The 19,168-nt window shown below is 39.3% G+C and overlaps 1 protein-coding gene across 6 annotated transcripts in view; it reads left to right on the plus strand.

Annotated features, from left to right (window-relative positions):
- uxs1 (UDP-glucuronate decarboxylase 1) overlaps positions 1–19,168 on the plus strand; it is a 93,534-nt gene that overhangs the window by 42,414 nt on the left and 31,952 nt on the right. For all 6 annotated transcript variants that reach the window (XM_084122235.1, XM_084122232.1, XM_084122234.1 and 3 more), the window contains 2 exons: positions 5,831–5,935; positions 14,764–14,823. In XM_084122235.1, the coding sequence (XP_083978361.1) occupies positions 5,831–5,935; positions 14,764–14,823 (165 nt within the window). The remainder of the gene's footprint in view (positions 1–5,830; positions 5,936–14,763; positions 14,824–19,168) is intronic.

The following is a 19,168-nucleotide window of genomic DNA, read 5'->3' on the forward strand; positions in this document are numbered from 1 at the left end:
TGCACGCCAGGGCCATTTGCATTACCACTGTCACTTCTGGGGCTTCCTCCGGGCCAATGGCCAGACCTTTTTAGCCCGCTGAATACCTTGGTCCAAAGCGGGCCAACTGGGTCTTAAGGAGTGGTCATTAACGTATGGAGAGGGTCAGCACCACTGCTCATTTCCCATGTTTTCAAATCAGGCTACCAGCTAACTTCAACATTACGTCAAGACATTTAAAACAATTTTAAGCTCAAAACTCACTTTTTTTTAAGGCACCAGCGAGTGTGAAATTAATTAAGATTGTGATCCGATGGGAATTCTGATCACCGTGTGAGGCAGAAATATATTAATATACAATACTAAAGGCGTTTAGTATACTTATGTTACGTTTAGTGTACTTATGCTAACCATTGCGATAATAATTAGCAGTGGCGGAGCCAGGATATTTTCCTAGGGGTGGCCAGCAACCTGTCTGGGTGGGGTGGCACAGAAATGTTCATTAACCAAACATAAAAAATGAGTTTGACTATAAAGTAGGGCTGGGCGATATATCGTGTGACATTGTTATGCGCATCTCGTCAGTAAAGCCGGTTCCTTGTCCTCTCCTGGCACTTGTCCTCAAGCACAACTGTATCCCACTTTTGTGTTGATTTGGTTGTTTTTGTTTCAGATGGAAATTCTGAGACTGACTAAGTGACTGTGGCTCTTGGGTTGCCTCTTATATCCTCAAGAAAGACTTTTAGGTAGACCAGGGCCCACATTTTGTTTAATCTCAAACTAATTTTTGTAAAAAATAAAAATAAGTTTGACAAAGCTAACGAGGCTAAAGTTAGACTTCCGGGCGGACGGTTGACCAATATGGCGGTTTAGTCTTTGAGCTCCTCAAAGTTGGGTTGTACTTTCCCCTGAAATTCAAGTTGACTGCTTCAGAAATAGACTATTTTGTCTGAAAATATGCCAGGGGGAGGCAGGAAAGGGCCTAGGAGAATGCAAGGAGATAAAGAAAAGCAAAATTTCGAACAAGACGAAGCACATGCGAACACCGATGAAGAAGATGGCGACGGCGAGGCAACAACGCAGACCCTACACGAAACTATGCTAAGTATTAGCAAGCAGATAAGTGGCCTACGGACGGAGCTGAAATCGGATCTGGATGCATTCAAAGCAGACATAAAACAAGAGATGAATACTCTTAAACAAGACATCAACCAACAACTAACAGTGACAAAGCTTGCGGTGCAGTAACAGAGTGAAAAACTCGAAGAAGCCCAGAGTCGCATAGAAGGGCTTGAGACTTGTTCAGCGGCAGCTAACGACGTGCTCAGACAATCCCTAAAGGAGCAAAAGAAGATGATGGACAAGATTAACGATCAAGATTATTGATCTGGAATCAAGGGGGAGAAGGAATAATCTGAGAATTTACGGGGTCCGCAAAGGAGAAGAGGGCAGCTCCACAATAACCTTCGTTGAAAACCTACTTCGAAGTGAAAAGTTGATCAGCGAGGGTACAGACCCGCAAATACAACGAGCTCATCGCTCCCTTGGCCCCCAACCCACCGCGGATGCCCCCCCACGATCCATTATCGTGAACTTTCTTGAATTTAAGACCAAGGAGACTGTACTGAAAAACGCGTGGCAGAAGATGATACTCATACGAGACAAGCCCGTAAGCTTTTGACCATGACTATACCGCGGCTGTGGTGCAACAGCGCCGAGCTTATAAACCTATAAAGAGCGCGCTAAAGGCTAAAGGCATCCGATTTCAGTCACCTTTCACCAACCTGCGAATTCATTGGGACACGGGCCCACGGTTGTACCACACCCCGGCGGAGGCTGCACGTGAGATGAGAAATCAGGGAATCGAGGTGGAAGAACCCCAAGATCGCGGAGGACTCGACACGGCTGCCCTGCTGGATCAGCTGGAGAGCGCATCACCATGGCAACTCGTTCCTCGCCACAGAGACAAGGGAGCTATCAAACGCGTACGCGATCGACTACAGGAGTTTCAACGTACCCCGTCCTAACTTAATTTCAGCATGTCTTACAGGTACTTTTCGCTTGTTTATTTTGGGACCAACAACCCACACATAAAACATGTGCTGATTAGACCTACGGTTGTAGTTGACAAAGTTGATTCTATTGTAGGCTTTATGAATATATTTACCCTACTCTGAGGATGACAAGTTTGAGCTGGAATGAGTGAAACTCATTTTGCATTATCACTAGTTCTGGGAGGGGGCTCTCGCTTCGTGCGAGGCTTTTCCCCCTCACTTGATGTTGGGATTATTGGGATTATATGTATTTCCAGTACCTCATTTTGGAAGTCAATGTGTTCATGTTAAATACTTTTGTGTGTTCATTAGTTCATTTTTGTTGCTTTTTGTTTTGGAGGCTTTGGGAGGAGGAAGAGCCACATTTTATTTTATTATTATCTGATGATACAAAAACTTGAAATAATGTCACTGAATGTAAACGGTCTTGGGAATGCAATCAAAAGAGCAAGGGTAATGACAAAAAGAAAGAAAGAAAATAAGCACGTTATCTTTCTGCAGGAAACCCATTTGTCACCACAAGAACACGAGAAACTAAAAAAATTTGGATACAAGAAAATCTGCCACAGCTCTTGTGTTCATAGTCACAAAAGAGGTGTAGCCATCCTCATCTCGAACTCTTTGAAATTTGACATATATAAAGAAATAAAAGACAAAGAGGGGCGCTATGTTGTAGTGAAGGGCAAAGCTGAAAACAGCAAATTGACTTTAGTTTGTATATATGCACCTCCAAATAGTGATAGATCCTTTTTTAAAGACTTATTTGATGTGATCTCTCTAGAATCTGAGGGAATTTGTATTTGTGGTGGGGATCTCAATGTAATACTGAATTATAATCTGGACACAACTAGTAAAATCAGAAATAAAAAAGCAATTGGAAAATTTTTAAACACTACCCTTAAAGAAACTGGACTTGTAGATGTATGGAGGCTATTGCACCCCACACAAAGAGACTATACCCATTACTCTGCCCCGCACTCCGTACACACGCGAATTGATTATTTTCTAATGCAAAAGGAAGCATGTTACAGAGTGTTGGACTGTAAAATTGGAGTCGCCGATATCTCTGATCATAATGCAATTTTCTTAACTATCCAAATAGACTTCACACCCAAAAACTCTGTGTGAGAATGTGGGTATTCGCAACAATTTCTGCCAAGGCTCCTGTATCTGTTCCAATCACTTCCATTGGAAATACCACTTCAACAATTTGCACAATGGGACAAAATGGTGTCAAGGTTCATATGAGGAGGAAAACGCCCCAGAATACGTCTCTCTACTTTGCATCTGCCAAAAGAGAAAGGTGGAATGGCTTTCTCAAACTTAAAACTGTACTTTCAAGCTGCACAACTACGTCCTTTGTGCCTTTGGTGTGATAACTCTTATATTGCACGATGGAAAGATATTGAGACTTATGCACCAGATTATAATGTTCAAACCCTGTTGGGAGAGGAAGGCCTAGATGACTCTTTAAGGAAGGTTCTGAATCCTATAGTTACATTTTCCCTTGGGATATGGTTCTCTCTGATTAAGCAATTGAAACTTAAAAATGATCAAAAAATATTGAGATGGATTGCACTGGATAACAGATTTAAGCCGGCTATTTATGATAGTACTTTTAAAGAGTGGATGAGTAAGGGCCTGACAGCTTTCTGCATAGCTATCAAAAACAACAAGATGAAGAGTTTTCAGGAGCTAAAGGATAGTTTTGATCTAAATAACCATGATCTATTCAGATACTTACAGCTGAGAGATTATTACTGCAAAGAAATTAAGGGGATTTCTTCTGACGTGGTAACCCTCTTACTGAAATAATGTGTGGCGCTTATCAACAAAAGACTAATAAGATTGTGTCTAAACTCTATTGGAGTCTGATGGAGAACTTGAAAAACACTACACTCTATGTAAACGCAAAATGGGAGTGTGAATTAAAGGTTGTCCTCACGGAGGAGGAATGGTATCAAACATGTTGTCTACTCCAGACCTCCACCAACTCCCAACAGTGGAGAGAATTTAATTGGAAGTGTTTTATGAGGTTTTTCATCACTCCTTATTTGAAGAGTAAACAACTTGGGATACCTCAGACTGTTGGAGGGGCTGTGGTAGTAGGGACGCAAACCACGCCCACATTCTGGACATGTCCTAAAATTCAACCATTTTGGTCTATTGTTAACAATACATTACAGAAGGTGCTGGGTTACAATATCCCAAAGGAATGTAAAGTTACGTTTCTCGGAAACATCACAGAAAGTGTGCAGAAGGAGGACCTTTATTTATCCAAGATTTTATTATCTGCGGCCCGAAAGGCTATTACTAGACTTTGGCTCAAACCGAACATCCCAGATCAACAGCAATGGACAAGCTTAATTCAAAGCATTTTTTTATAATGGAAAATTTAACCTACACTATAAGGTTAAGAGAATCATCATTTAAGGAAAAATTGAGAAAATGGACCCATTTTCTGGCCCTAGAGTCTGCATAACTGTTCCTCCCAATACAACTGTACACTGAGTGTTAATTTTGTGAGATTCTACTGATTGGGTTTCTGGTAAACTTGTGCAAAAGATGGTAGAAGTATTGTAAGGTTTATTGATCAGTGATTTCGATGATCACAGTTTTACTTATTTTTGTATCAATTGTACTAGATGCCTCCTCCTTAGCTTCCTTTGATTTTGTTCAATGTATGTTACCTTTTTTGTTGTTGTTGTTGGCATAAAACTCAATAAAAAATGGAAAAAAAAAAGAGGCTAAAGTTTAACTAATTGTGTATTGTCTCATTAAATGTAATGTACAGGATTATCACTAATTATTAATGATTACTTTAATGGCTTTGCAATTCTAAAGTAAACATATTAAAGTATGTGAATACATTAATGTTATGTAATGTAATGGTACTACACACGTTATCATAGGCCAGGCAAAAAATTGCAACACTCAATGTTATAAAGTTTGTAACGCATCTCTCTATTTACCAATGAGTCCTTGGCCTGAAACAGTTCGAAGACTCTTGGGGTTGACCTTAAAAGACTCTTGCACCATTCCTCCATGCCAACTAAACCATAGGACCAGCGTGTCTCTGCTCTTTGATTTTTCATTCCTACTGAGCCTCAATCAGCTACTCTTTTGACTCATCTCCTTCCTCAGCCCTCTAAAACTGATCCCTGCCTATCACTATATTTAAGTTGGGGGAGGTTGAATGAGAACTTGTCTGTTTATGTTCTGCATCCATTATATTGACTTGCCTATGCCTGGTCTGTTTGACATCAGATTGCATATAGTAGACAGAACATTGACTAATGGTAATGAGAATGACCTTTCTGCCATGTCTGTGTGTGTGCCAAAGGATGATGCATCCAGTTTGAGTTGCAGTAAGTGGCATTGGTCCAATGGCTCGAACTCATGAGTTTCTCTTGGAAAACAGGAAAAGCACAATTTTTTTTTAAATTTGGTTCCTAATTATAGATTCAAAGACTGATTAAGATCTTTAGCCGTAAAACCCTCTTTAAACAATAATTTGCATTAACAAGACAGCTCATTTGTTTGGGCATATGAACGGGCAGATGGTTACCGTCTATTTGGGCTGTTGTTTTGGATTAGCTTTAGGCCATATTCAGTATCTGTAATCATTGTACAGTTGGATGATGTTTATATTGGAATAAATTGAAGTGTGTGTTTGATTTTTATCTGTTCAATCTGTCCTCTGGCGAGAGGATTGGTTCTAAATGGAAAATCACTCAATAAACGGTTTCCCTCTCACTTTTCAACTTCTGTTTTTTTTTTTTACCCCTCTTTTTAAGTTGACCAGATATATCATTTGGCCTCGCCTGCATCGCCACCCAACTACATGTACAACCCTATCAAGACACTGAAAACGAATACTATTGGTACTCTCAACATGCTTGGTGAGTATTACCCAAAAATATTTTATTTTATTTTTAATGAAATCTGAGAGATTTATGTCCATTCCACTAAAATGATGACACTTTAAAATGTCCATGATCCATATCATACGTAATCCATGTGAAATAGAGCTGCTTAATTCAATTCTGGAGAAAATATTTATTTCAGGGTTTTATTCACATATAAACGTGGATCAATGCACATACATAGAGCACATCAAATATCAATCGTACTTGCTTGTGTGACTTGGGATAACAAACCTCATTGGTTCTTGAAAGTCAAGCAAGCACATTTGAGCTTCCGTTTTCAGTATTTTATGTTCTATGTTTATGTGTGTTGATTAATGTTTAGATGTGAATAAATTTTGATTTAAACTTCTCAATTTATATGTATTACTTTTACAAAGTTATTGTGAACTTTTGAAACATTGGTGGAATGACATTAGCGATTTCTGGTTCAAGACCAGCAGGTTTTAGAGCAGGGGTGGGCAAACTACGGCCCGCGGGCCACATACGGCCCGTTAGGCTGTTTAATCCGGCCCGTCGAGTATTTAAAAAATTGTCTTAAGATCGCATTCATTTTGCCTTTTTCTTGCAATACTTTGCGTTATACATATATATATATATATATTGTGTTGCATATATTTGACAATCGGAATATCAGATATTTCATGCCATAGCTATCAAATGTAAAAAAGGAAAAATTACATAAAAGCAGATCATCATTCATTCAGCGCTGTTGTGGCTGCGGTGTGTCACGTAACAAGCAATGACGCGTCACCATGGAAACCAAACAGACAGCGACTTAAGCGCATAGACTTGTTGCACGTTAATGTTTTTTCCTTTTTTGGAAACTCACAGAGAAAAAAATGTTTGGTAACCGCTTGCACACCTGTTTAGTTTTTCCTTTGATTTGTCTGCTATTTAGTTTCTTTGCTCCTCTGGATTTGTCGATGTATCCTGACTGATTCCGTTTACCGACCGTTTACTACGCTCCCATGTCTGCCATGTACAGAACCCGGTTTTGTTCATTAAATGTTCTGATCTGCCTTTGCTTTTTATGTTTTATTTTATTATACTTAAAATAAATTTGTTTATTCGTTTATTTCGTTTTTTCCCCACAAATGTATGACTTTTGGAAGTGCAAATTGATTGTCATATGCAGTTTTAATAAAGTTGAAGTAACCTTCTGTCATTTTTACTCTTCTAAGTTTACACTTGCAGGTGTTTTGTTTCTAATTTACTGTTAGGCCCATTAAATAATAATAAGGATAAACAATATTTAAAAAGTATAGGCTATAATTATCTAACATCTGACTAATTCAAAATTAACCTCAAGACATAACATGCTAAATGGGGGATATCTAGCATAAAAAATGTATTGTCAGAATGTCGTCTCTCAGTTGTTGAATTTCGCGCAGACGTTGCCACAACGTAAGTGTGTTTGCTCAGCCCGATCTCATGAAAGTGCGAATACCACGAATTGTATTTGTAGTGCTTATGATACGCAGTTTTCGCGTGCATATGATACGCACTTTATGGCGTGTAATAGGCACGCACTCCGCACCCCTAATCCTAACCAAGGGGTTTAGGCTACAGTGCATAGCATATGCACACAAAAACATTTTTGGCGTATAAATGGCAGGAGAAATAAAATTTGTGGTATAGATAACGTTACGCACTTTCATAAGATCGTGTTTCATAATCTGCTACTGGGCCGGCCCTCTGTCAAATTTTAAAACCCAGTGTGGCCCTTGAGCCAAAAAGTTTGCCCACCCCTGTTTTAGAGGATAGTGCAAAGCCATTTTGTGTGTGTGTGTGTCATGGAAAAAGGGTATCTGCAATAAGTGACCGAATCAAGGGTCATTTTGTCTCCATAGTATGAGCTGTTAGCAATTCCAATGGCTGCTGCCATAAGATGTTCACAATTGGCATTCACCACCTGATATGCTGTAAAATCCATGGAAAGATCACGAAAAGACACTTCCAATGTTTTAGGTATTACTTGGTAAAAATTAGGCTCTCTCTTATCTTGTGCCTTAAACTGAACAGAAAAACTGAATTCAGTATGATGGACCAGTGCTCTTCTACTGTTGCTGATTGGGTCGAATCTTGTACCTCAACTGTCTCATCGGTGATGACCATTCAACAGATCTGGGCCTGTATTCATGAAGAATCTTAGTGCAAATAGTTGCTCCTAGTGACAAAAGAGGTCTTAAAGAGTTAGTTCACCCAAAAATGAAAATTCTGTCAGTAATTACTCACCCTCATGTTGTTCCAACCCCGTAAGACCTTCGTTCATCTTTGGAACACAAATTAAGATATTTTTGATTAAATCTGAGAGCTGTCTCACTCCTCCATAGGCTTCTAAGACATTATAACTTGCTGGCCCAGAAAATGTATTAAAGACATCGTTAATATAGTCCAAGTGACTACAGTGGCTCAATCTTAAGTTTATAAAGCGACGAGAATACTTTTTGTGCGCAAAAAAACCCCAAAATAACGACTTTATTCCACTTTTCATTTCCTTCTCTCTGGGCCTAGAGTTTTTTCACGTAGTGTTTTAGCGCAGCGCGTCTGTGTAGCAAACTTGTTATTGTCTCAATAGTACAATAGTATAAAATGCATATAACAATAAATAAGAACAAGTTTGCTCATGAAAATAAGATATTTTGAACATTCTGTCCAGACACACAGGGACATTTAAGCAGGATAATGTATTGTGATTGTCAAAACATTTGGTAACTAAACAGAAATTTCTTAATTTGTTTAGTGACAACATGTTACAATGTTTACATGGTACAATGACTGGTAGGCTACTGTTTTTATTATCTAACCAACGTGCTATCAAATGACTTTCCTGAGGTATATGTAACGTTATGTGACATGTTCTCCGGTTGAAAAAAACTGCGGATTTACCTAACTTAATGGCTTTGGACGAGCTGTGATATAAACTAAATGCTTTCAGGTACTGTTTACCAGGTAACAAGGTGTGACAGCCTCTGGCTTTGGTAATCGTATTGTGGGAGTAAAGTCAGAAAATTGCACCAAGTATAAAAACCATTTACTTCAATTTGATTTTTTGCCTGTTATGTTTGAAAAGTTTAGTGTAGCAAGGTTAGATGTTATGGGAAGGAGGAGACGGGAACCGGCGAACAATCAACAGATTTTAATAAATAAACAAATACAAAACTAAAGGCAGCAGTCCCTTACGGACGACTGCTGCCACATAAAACAGAAACAAAACATCAAATAAAATCCAGGCCTGGCCTCTCTCGTCCTTCACTGTCGTTGCTCCTCCTTTTATGCTTCCGCTCCTCCGTGAGAGATACAAGACCGGTGCGTCGCGCAGGTGTCGCTCATCCGCAATCACGCCACCTCATCCTGCTTGCCACAGTTAGCCTGTTTTCTGTCATCCATTGTACACTTTCTTTGCACTCTTCTATCAGATGTTCACTGTCTGTAAGTAGTAGCCATTAAAGACTATAATGCAGTTTTGGTTTTTTTGGGTTTTTTTGGAGTGATTCTCACGTTTTCTGAGTTATTATTTCTCTTGACATAAAATGATCTATTTTCCATCTACCTGTAATTATATACAATTGCTTTTGCAGGTTATTGCCTGGTTATTTCTGTGGAATCTGTTTCACAGAGGTCCAACGGCTGTCATTCATAAAATACTTGTGTATTTAAAGGGGACATATCATGAAAATCTGACTTTTTCTGTTCATTTGCATTTAAAGGGACACACACAAAAATTGTCAACTTTGACAAGCTATAATAAATTATCTGGGGGGTATTTTGAGCTGAAATTTTACAGGCACATTCTGGGGACACCAACGATTTATATTACATCTTGTGAAAAGAGGCATAATATGTCACACCTTTAAATCAATATTTTGATTTTGCCTTAAAGGAGAACTCCGGTCAATTTTAACATTGAGCTCATTTTTTTGTAAATTTGGAGTGCTCTCAGTACAGAGAACAACGACAAAAATCGGTGTTGCCTACACCGTGTTATCCACATTTTAAAATTTGCACCCTGTTGACTTCAATGGGGCAAGTTTTAAACCTGCTTTTAGCCTCTTAACATCCTTGATGTGTCATTACAAGTGCACAGCCAATGTGAGTGATTCCTTTAGAGTGAACACGGTGAATCTGACTGCAGTAGATGTGAAAGATATGAATAAAAGTGATGTTAATTCAGCCAGCGCACATACCTGTATTTACATCCTGTTTTCGGTCGAAGTCCACAGTAGTCGATTGTCGAATTCACGCGCATAGGTTTAGTTACCTATGATCACGCGTGTGAACTCAACAATCGACTACTCTGGACTTCGACCGAAAACAGGATGTAAATACAGGTATGTGCGCTGGCTGAATTAACATCACTTTTATTTAGGGATGTCCCGATCCGATCACGTGATCGGAAATCGGGCCCGATCACGTGTTTTCAGACTCGATCGGAATCGGACGTTACCTCCCGATCAGGACTCGGATATATATGTATATATATTCTCATTATTTTTTAACACATCTATAGTTATGCGGTGGCACAGAGTTACGCCGGTTTCACACTGCACGCGTTAGCAGAGTGTAAGCAGCGCAGGAGCAGTGCATATGGTGAGCAGGAGCAGGACACGCGCGTTTTGCTTTCACACTGGCAGCGTTTGTCACGCGCGGCTGAACCGCGGGTTGTGTACAGACGGAGTACTCTATAATGGATAAGTTGGCATTGCTTTATTTAGTTTTCAAATACATTTAAGAGAAAAGACTTGTCAAGAAACTTGTTTTATTAATAATTTCATTTATATAACTTTTGGTTCATCTTTGTTTTTATTGTTCTGGCAACAAGTTTGTTTTTGGACATTTGTTTTCTTTTTAAATTGCTGTTGGTCATTTGATTGACTGTTTAAAACACAATAGATATCATCAATGCACTTTTTGGATAAAACTGCGGTGTATTTTGGCCATGATCAATGCATTGTCACTTTAATTCAGCGTAAGCGGCGCAGCAAAAGTAGACTCGCCGCCGAAACGATTGCGGCACTGCTGCTCCTGCTCTGCTCACCACCTCTGCGTGCGGTGTGAATGCTCTAATCTCTTAACATGGGCGGCGAAAAAAATACGCGCTGCACGCTCTGCTAACGCGTGCAGTGTGAAACCGGCCTAAGAGTTAGGAGTGCAGTTCCTAAAAGCACATTACTGGCTTTGCAAACACTGTGGCACTTTTATTTTTTATTTGTTTACATGCCTGCCAGGTATTTTAAGTTGAGGTGCTATTTGTTTATATATTAGACTTTTTTATATTTACTGTTGCACTAAAGTCCAAAAGTGAAGAATTTATGTTATTTATTACTTGATTGTTCAAGCTACCTCACAGAAGTGCTCTGTTTGTTAACAGAGTTGTTGAATGTTAAAATAAGGTGAATTAAATAAAAAATAAGGAACATCCTGGATCTGTTTTTTCGCTCTTCTTTATTCTTTTTTATGTATTATAGAAGTATCGGATCGGGACTCGGTATCGGTAGATACTCAAAATCAAATGACTCAGACTCGGACTCGAGGGCAAAAAAACCTGATCGGGACATCCCTACTTTTATTCATATCTTTCACATCTACTGCAGTCAGATTCACCGTGTTCACTCTGAAGGAATCATCTAACATGGCTGTGCACTTCAAGGATGTTAAGAGGCTAAAAGCAGGTTTAAAACTTGCCCCATTGAAGTCAACAGGGTGCAAATTTTAAAAAGAGGACATCACGGTGTAGGCAACACCGATTTTTGTTGTTGTTCTCTGTACTGACAGCACTCCAAATTTACAAAAAAATGGTTCTCCTTTAAGCTGCCAGTTAAAGTGTAGTACCTGGGTGCTCAGAAGTGAAAGAAACAGACTGCAGGGTCTTGAAACAGTTTAAACTTGACATGCCATATTAAAAAACCAACCAGCCACATTTTAAAAATAGACAACTAGGACAAATAATAAGGTGGACACATATTAAGATAATGCAACCCAGGCTCATTGGAAATAAGTGACTGGCTATATTTTTCGCAAAACAGCAAAAATATACCAATATATATAATTGGCCATTTTTACTCAGATTGTGAATACAGGGAAATATTTTCCATTAATGAAGACTTATTAATTATACACAATTCCCTGCACAGTACTAGGGGTGGGAATCTCTAGGCACCTCAAGACTCCATTCGATTACGATTCAGAGGGCTGCAATGCGATGATAAAACGATTATTGATGCATCTTTTTTTTTCTATACAGATTTTCTTTTTTCTCACTGTGTGACTACTTGGTACTTTTAAAATAAAGTATTTGTAATGATCCATAATGAATTTACTTACAATATGTTTTATAATTAAACAAATATCATACTGCATTGCCCCTGACTGTAGTAATGAATTGTATAGGGCTAAGGCAGCTGGGTTTACGACTTTGACAAGGAAACCAGGCTTTATAGTGTTCAACAAAACTTAGACTGACACACTCGGCATTCATTGAAATTGAGTCACAAAACCAAGCTAGATACCAAACGATCCAACCTAGGTAAAGGGCTAGCAGCTAAACACGTTGGAAGCACTTTTGTCAAACTCCACAAGCTAGCCACCACTCCGACCATATAAACTATAAATAAATCATGACTCAGACGATATCACAGATCGATAATAATGCGTTTACTAGCAGCTAACTAAAACGCAGCAGGTCTGTAAACAGAATCCAATGTCCCTCTCTACTCACCCTGAAGCTAGCTGATGTTCATCGTGTCAGTAAACATTGTTGATGCAGGGAGTTCAACTCGCAGAACTAACGTTAGCTGTTAGGTCCATAGTAAGAGGTATCTGTGCAGTAATCCGCCGTGCAGTATTTTGATTTTAACATTTTGCGTGCAGCTAACTTAACAACCTTGATCAGTGAGGCGATACAGCGCGCACCGCTGCATTTGCGCGTGCAATTGAAAGAGTGCGCTACGAGAACAGTATAACGGCTGACAGGACAAGAAAATCCGTTTTTCTGAGGTGAAAAACTTTATTTCAGCGTACACTTATGTCACTGCCTGGTAGTTCCTATTGTGCTGGGTTTTCTGAAGTAGTCATGATTCGCCTCTCATAACATAACATGCTCTAAACACACACGCAGAGTGGAAAAGGAGTGGCGGGGGGAGCAAGGATCACAAATTTGAACTATATCGATATATGCAATATGGTCTAATTCCATATCGCATTTCAAAAATAAATGTTCCAGGTTGACCTCTCTGCAACAGATTGATTCCGGTGCACTGTCCATGCTCCGGCAGCGCCCGCGCCCGCGCCCGCACCAGTCACTTCCCCCCAAACGATCCTGTACTGTAGGTGGAGCCTGAAACTGATCGTCCTCCTTGTGGTGGTAGTCAGGTACTACTGGCCTGTCCCTCACAGGCTCAAACGCGTAACCAAAATGACTCATTTTCGTGTGTATAGGAAATGAAGTTGCAGCTGCCTATATACCTTTGCAGGTCCTACCATTCCAGTGACGTCATCAGAATTGCCAGCGTTCTTATACTAACAAACGCAATTTTTGTGTTGCTTTTAAAAAAAGCTATATTGATATTTTTAATAATTTTTTTTAGTGTAATTTACTTTTAATTGTCATAAACAACATGTTATCAATGTTGATTTTTTCAGTTCAGTTCATCTTTAAGGTTGTCCTGGTTTCCACATCAGAATTCTGTGCCGAATTTGAATGCTTCCAATTAGATCTCGCTGCGATATTATTAATTCTGCTGTGAATTCAATCACTTTCTCACTGGATCTCCCAGCGCTGTGTAATAACAGTGTCGCGTGATTGAGATTGGCCCACGAGTAAACCTGTTCTGAGCTTGCGCTGCGCTAAATGGTCTGCGTAGCGCAGCTCAAACGAATAGCACAGTTTCGTTTCACTTTCGTTTGCCGTTTGATGTTTCACGTATGTAACAGAAGTTCCAGCTCTTAGCAATTGGACAACGTGGTGGTCACACACCAGTGCGACCTCTTGTCGCCCATTTGGTTGCAGTCTGGAGCCCTACTTGCATAAAGTGTGGCTCTTGTCTAGGTCCTTTTTCCCTTCAACTTCATAAAGCCAAAGTTACGCTAGATTTTAATGCAGGGTTTTCCGGTCGGATTTCTCGCTCCACCATCATGTGTTGCTGTTATGTGCACAGCTGAACGCCACAGACTGTCCATGCGCCTTTTGCGTTCCGTCAACATAACGTTTTCAATTAACATTTAGAAAATCGATTTTTGACATTTGTGATTCGATTCAGAATCGTCCACGTCCGCATCGCGATGCATCTATTAGAATTATTCTAAGAATCGATTTTTCCCCCACCCCTACACAGTACCATGACTTCAAAACCTTTTAACCATAGTGCGTAAACAAATACATTTTGACGTTTGCATCACATAACCAGCTCCATACGTTACAAATGCAATGGAGCATTAACCTTTTAGCTCCACTCACTGAGCATTTCCTTTTCGTTTTTAACTACGTTGAAATTAATTTTGCTAACCAGCTGTCTGTGTCAGGGAAACATAAGCTTAAATCAAATCTCAAGAAAAATGAGAATTTAACACCTCAATTCATACATTAAGCTGTGAAAGAAGTGAATTGTTGAATGTTATTTTTCTCTGGCTGATATCCTGATCAGGATGGTCTTTGCTTTTTCCTTGCAGCCTTTTTCTGATTGATGTCTGGTCTGGTTGTTTCTGACTCACCCGATGGGAGTCACAAATTGATTGATGAGGCAGACTCTGTCTTGTAGATACAATTTAACAACTGATTTGTTCATGTCTCTCTCTGTCCACAGGATTGGCCAAGCGAGTCGGAGCTCGCCTGCTCCTTGCCTCCACTTCAGAAGTGTATGGAGGTATGTGTACAAATGTCTCCATTCTAATGCTTACAGTGATGGGAAGGGGACATTATATAATATATTATATAATAACATATTATTTATATCTCTCATAAACGCACTTACACATCAATTGCTGTTCTCCTATTGTTTGTTTTTTTCATTAGATGTTTGTTGTAGAAGTAGTCTGCTGTAGCAGAACAGCGACCTAAAATTTCAGACACAGACAGAACTAAATCTGTGTGAACCTGGTTGTTGGTATCAGAGACCTGTAGTCAAGTTGGCATTAGTTTAGGTATATGAGTTGAGATCAAAGGCTAGAAGAGACAGGGATGAAGTGCTTCAGGCAGTTTGAGAGTGCATGAGTGTGGGATTTGAAAAGATTTTGGTAAATGTAGGACCCGATCCCGATGTAGTGGAAGCTGCTTTGAGTTCATCTTGAATTGTCACAACACAAATAATTTGTCCTAAAAGGAAGTTAAATATTATGGCCATGTCAATTAATTAGACAGTTCCCCTTAATTAAGTAATAATTACACTGCTGAGAGGTTGTGGCACCTGAAATGGCAAACCTGTTTACCAGATTACCTAACGTGACCCCGTCTCACCCATACCTTCTCTGTGTGATCCCACATCTCTTTGAAATGAGTATATTTACTTTTTTTGAACAACTGAGAGGAAACTGCAATTGATCTTCAGCATTTTGATGGTTGGATAATCAGCTCATTTGGGAATTAGGAATTTCTATCCAAGAGAAAAATTATCAGGTACAATAAAAAGAAATTCTCAAAGAAAGAAATCTTTCAACTAATGCTGTTCTAACTATTTAGGGCTCCCTGTCAGTTGGTACATTACTATATTAAAGGTTAAAATGAACAAATTTCTATACATTTTAATTTCACAAAGAAGGCAGTTTTTATAATAATTTTAATGAATTTTAATTGTTTTTTCTCCAATTAGTTTTTTTTTTTTTTTTTTTACAGTGGCTGTTATAACTGTCATAGGACACATCTGTCACGCCACAGTAAAGAGTGCAAAAGTGGTATTTATTGTTTGAAATTTTTAATAAAACTGAAAAAATTTGAAAGCTGATATTGTCTCATATCATAAATAGGCATCATGTTTGTTCAGGCATCATCTGAAAACATCATAGACTAATAGATTGATTCTTTGGATTTAATCAATATTGGTTTATCAAAATGAGAATCGATTAAAATTGAGAAATCAATAGTTTCAACCCAGCCGTAGTAATTGGTTATGTGCAGTTAATGTTTTGTTTGTTTGTCATGCATATTTTTTCTGTTTGCTCTCTTGCTAATGGCATTTATTACATGCAAGAAATAAACCATTATCACTAGAAAGTGACAGTGCCATCAAATCATTTGTTGTGCTATTGATTGCCTTTAAACTGCTTGAGTTACTATTCGTCATGATGGCTGCTTTTAAAGGATTGTTTGTTTGAATGTGCAAAAAAATTGATCCTGCTTTCGCCCTAGCTATTGCCTTTGGCTCAAGCTTTCAAAATCTGCCTTTTTAATGAACCAAGAACACTGAATTGCATTGAAATCCAAGAACCACTCTTTTACTCTGAATGGCAAAATTGGTTTGAGAACATAAACATAATTTATCGAGGGAATTATATAATTTGAATCTAAACTATTATAATATTAATTAACTTTACATGTAAAATGATCTTTAAAAATAATGTCTTCTCACCAGAGTAATTGATCGACCAAAATTGGCAACATAATTTCTTAATCTATACAGCTGCATCAATAACTACTGCTGTAATGGCTCTGAAACTCAGTGTATTTTGACAGATATAACAATTACCTTTCAGTTTGATCCGGACAAATTTGTTTGCAGTTTTCCCAGTCTTATTTTAGATTATTGCAGTGCTCTGTCCAAGAGTGTTCATTACCAAGCTTGGTTATGGATCACAGCGCTTTTACCACTGGGTTTCCACCAAAGCTGCAGACTGTCCAAATATTATTATTTGTATCTTTGCCCATCATGACATCTCTGTCTAACTGAGTTGCTTTACTCTGTGTTAAGGGCGTGATGTGATCAATGATGTGATTAACTATGATAACTGTAACTGAAAATTTTAATAATCGATTTAATTCTTTGAAAATAGAAAATGATATCATTGGAATCACATTAAAAACCATTTATTTTCCCCAGTTGATAAACAATTAAAGCATTGACTGCCAATCAGAATCCGTCAGACGTTAAAGAGCTTTTAAAGTGTCAGACGAACTGCAGTACTCGCTTATAATCAACAAAACGTTATTGTCCTTTAGTGTGGATGCTAACACTGAACAAAATTATAAACGCAACACTTTTGTTTTTGCTCCCATTTTTCATGAGCTGAACTCAAAGATCTAAGACTTTTTCTATGTACACAAAAGGCCTATTTCTCTCAAATATTGTTCACAAATCTGTCTAAATCTGTGTTAGTGAGCACTTCTCCTTTGCCGATATAATCCATCCACCTCACAGGTGTGGCATATCAAGATGCTGATTAGACAGCATGATTATTGCACAGGTGTGCCTTAGGTTCTCATAAGCTTGATTGAATTGGCCTAGAAAGAAAAATTATAATAAAATTTTTGGTCTAAAGACTACATATAAAATAGCTACCGAAATGAATGTCGGTAACTGCAGTTTGACTAAAAGTAATGACTAAAAGTTGACTTTTCGTCAACTAAAACTAGACTAAAACTATGAAAGACAAAATTACTAAAATGTGACTAAGACCAATAAGCATTTTCGTCTGAAGATGAAGACTAATACTAAATCAAAAATGGCTGCCAAAATTAACACTGCTGTGGAGGCTTGCGGGACCTCGCACAGAGCGAACAAGAGGGGTTCCAGCCATTCCAGCTACACTCTTTGCAGAAATGCTGTGGAGTGCAACCGCCTCAGGGTATCGCGTTGCATAATCCACCAGCACTAATGCAAAGCGATGCCCACGTGCCGATCGTTCGAATGGGCCGATGAGGTCCATGCCAATTCTCTCGAAGGGGGCCCACATAAGTGGAAGAGGGTGCAAAGGTGCTTTTGGAGAGGCCGGTGGATTTACCAGCTGACATTCACGAGAAGCCGCAAACCATCTGCGCACATTCTCGTGAATGCCCGGCCAAAAGAATCGGGCCATTAGACGATTTAACGTTGCTGCCTGTCCTAAATGCCTGGCCATCGGATTACTGTGAGCCGCCTGGAAAAGCATTTACCGACGGCTTTTTGGTACTAACAATTGTGTTGTATCTTGCTTTGACTGAGCATCTTGGGTCATTTGACACAACCTGTCTTTTATAATCGAAAAATAAGGATAGCAGGGCGGTCGAGCCTGTTGGAGAAACTGTCCATCGATAGAACAGACCTGTTCAAACACGTTCTTCAGCGTGCCATCCTGGGAACCACAGCAGCACGCCACCATTTGGTCCTCCGCCAGTTGGATGGCCGAGTCCAGCGACGTCGGGCAGTGGCACTGGACCTATTGCAATGTTTTCTTGGGGAGCCGCGCAATGAATTGCTCCAGTACCACCTTACTGATGACTTGGATGACGTCACTTCCCTCAGCCAACACGCGTCCCGGAGCTGCTAGAGCCATCAACGAAGGGCCGGCGGTCACTTTCACCCAGGCCCAGTGACCGGATGCGCTGACGCTCTGGGCTAAGGCCGACTCGCTGCAGGATGGCTCGCTTCAGATCTTAGTATACGAGGAGGTTCTGGACTGTAAACTGTTGGGTGGATTTCTGGGACTCCCCTGACAGTAATGGGATGAGCACTTGCCACAGTCACGCTTTTGTCCTGGTAACCCTAAGCAGACCATATATAGTTCTGATTTCATGAGTTATCCGTACAGTGAACCGAGATAAATTCCTTTCTACAGCTACCTCTCTTTTGTTCAGCCTACTGTATATTTTCTTGACCTACCTGGGTGGTGCAGCTATTTTCTTACTTAGTAGGGATATGCACGAGTACTCGAGTACTTGGACATGATAGCGCTGATCGATCATGAAAACGATGATCGCCGCGACTTTAAAAGATTTAAAGATTTTTAAAAAATTCTGATTTTTGGCAGTATTATGGGTGGTTGCTGATGTCTGATTGTTAGGACAGCATGCAGTCCAGACTGGCAAAATAAAGTGAAACTATGGATTTGAAATACGCAGTAATGCCTGGAATCACTTTGATCATGAAGTACAAAATCTGCCATATACATAACATTATAATGAGAACACTATTGTAATATAATGTTGTCAATTATTTGATTTAGTTGCTCGTGTTTCAGTACGTTGTTATGGAAAGAACACATCCACAACGGAAGGTTACACATTGAGACAAGCACGGTCAA

Source organism: Abramis brama (assembly GCF_963993115.1).
Source record: "Abramis brama genome assembly, chromosome: 8".
Lineage (NCBI taxonomy): Eukaryota > Metazoa > Chordata > Actinopteri > Cypriniformes > Leuciscidae > Abramis > Abramis brama.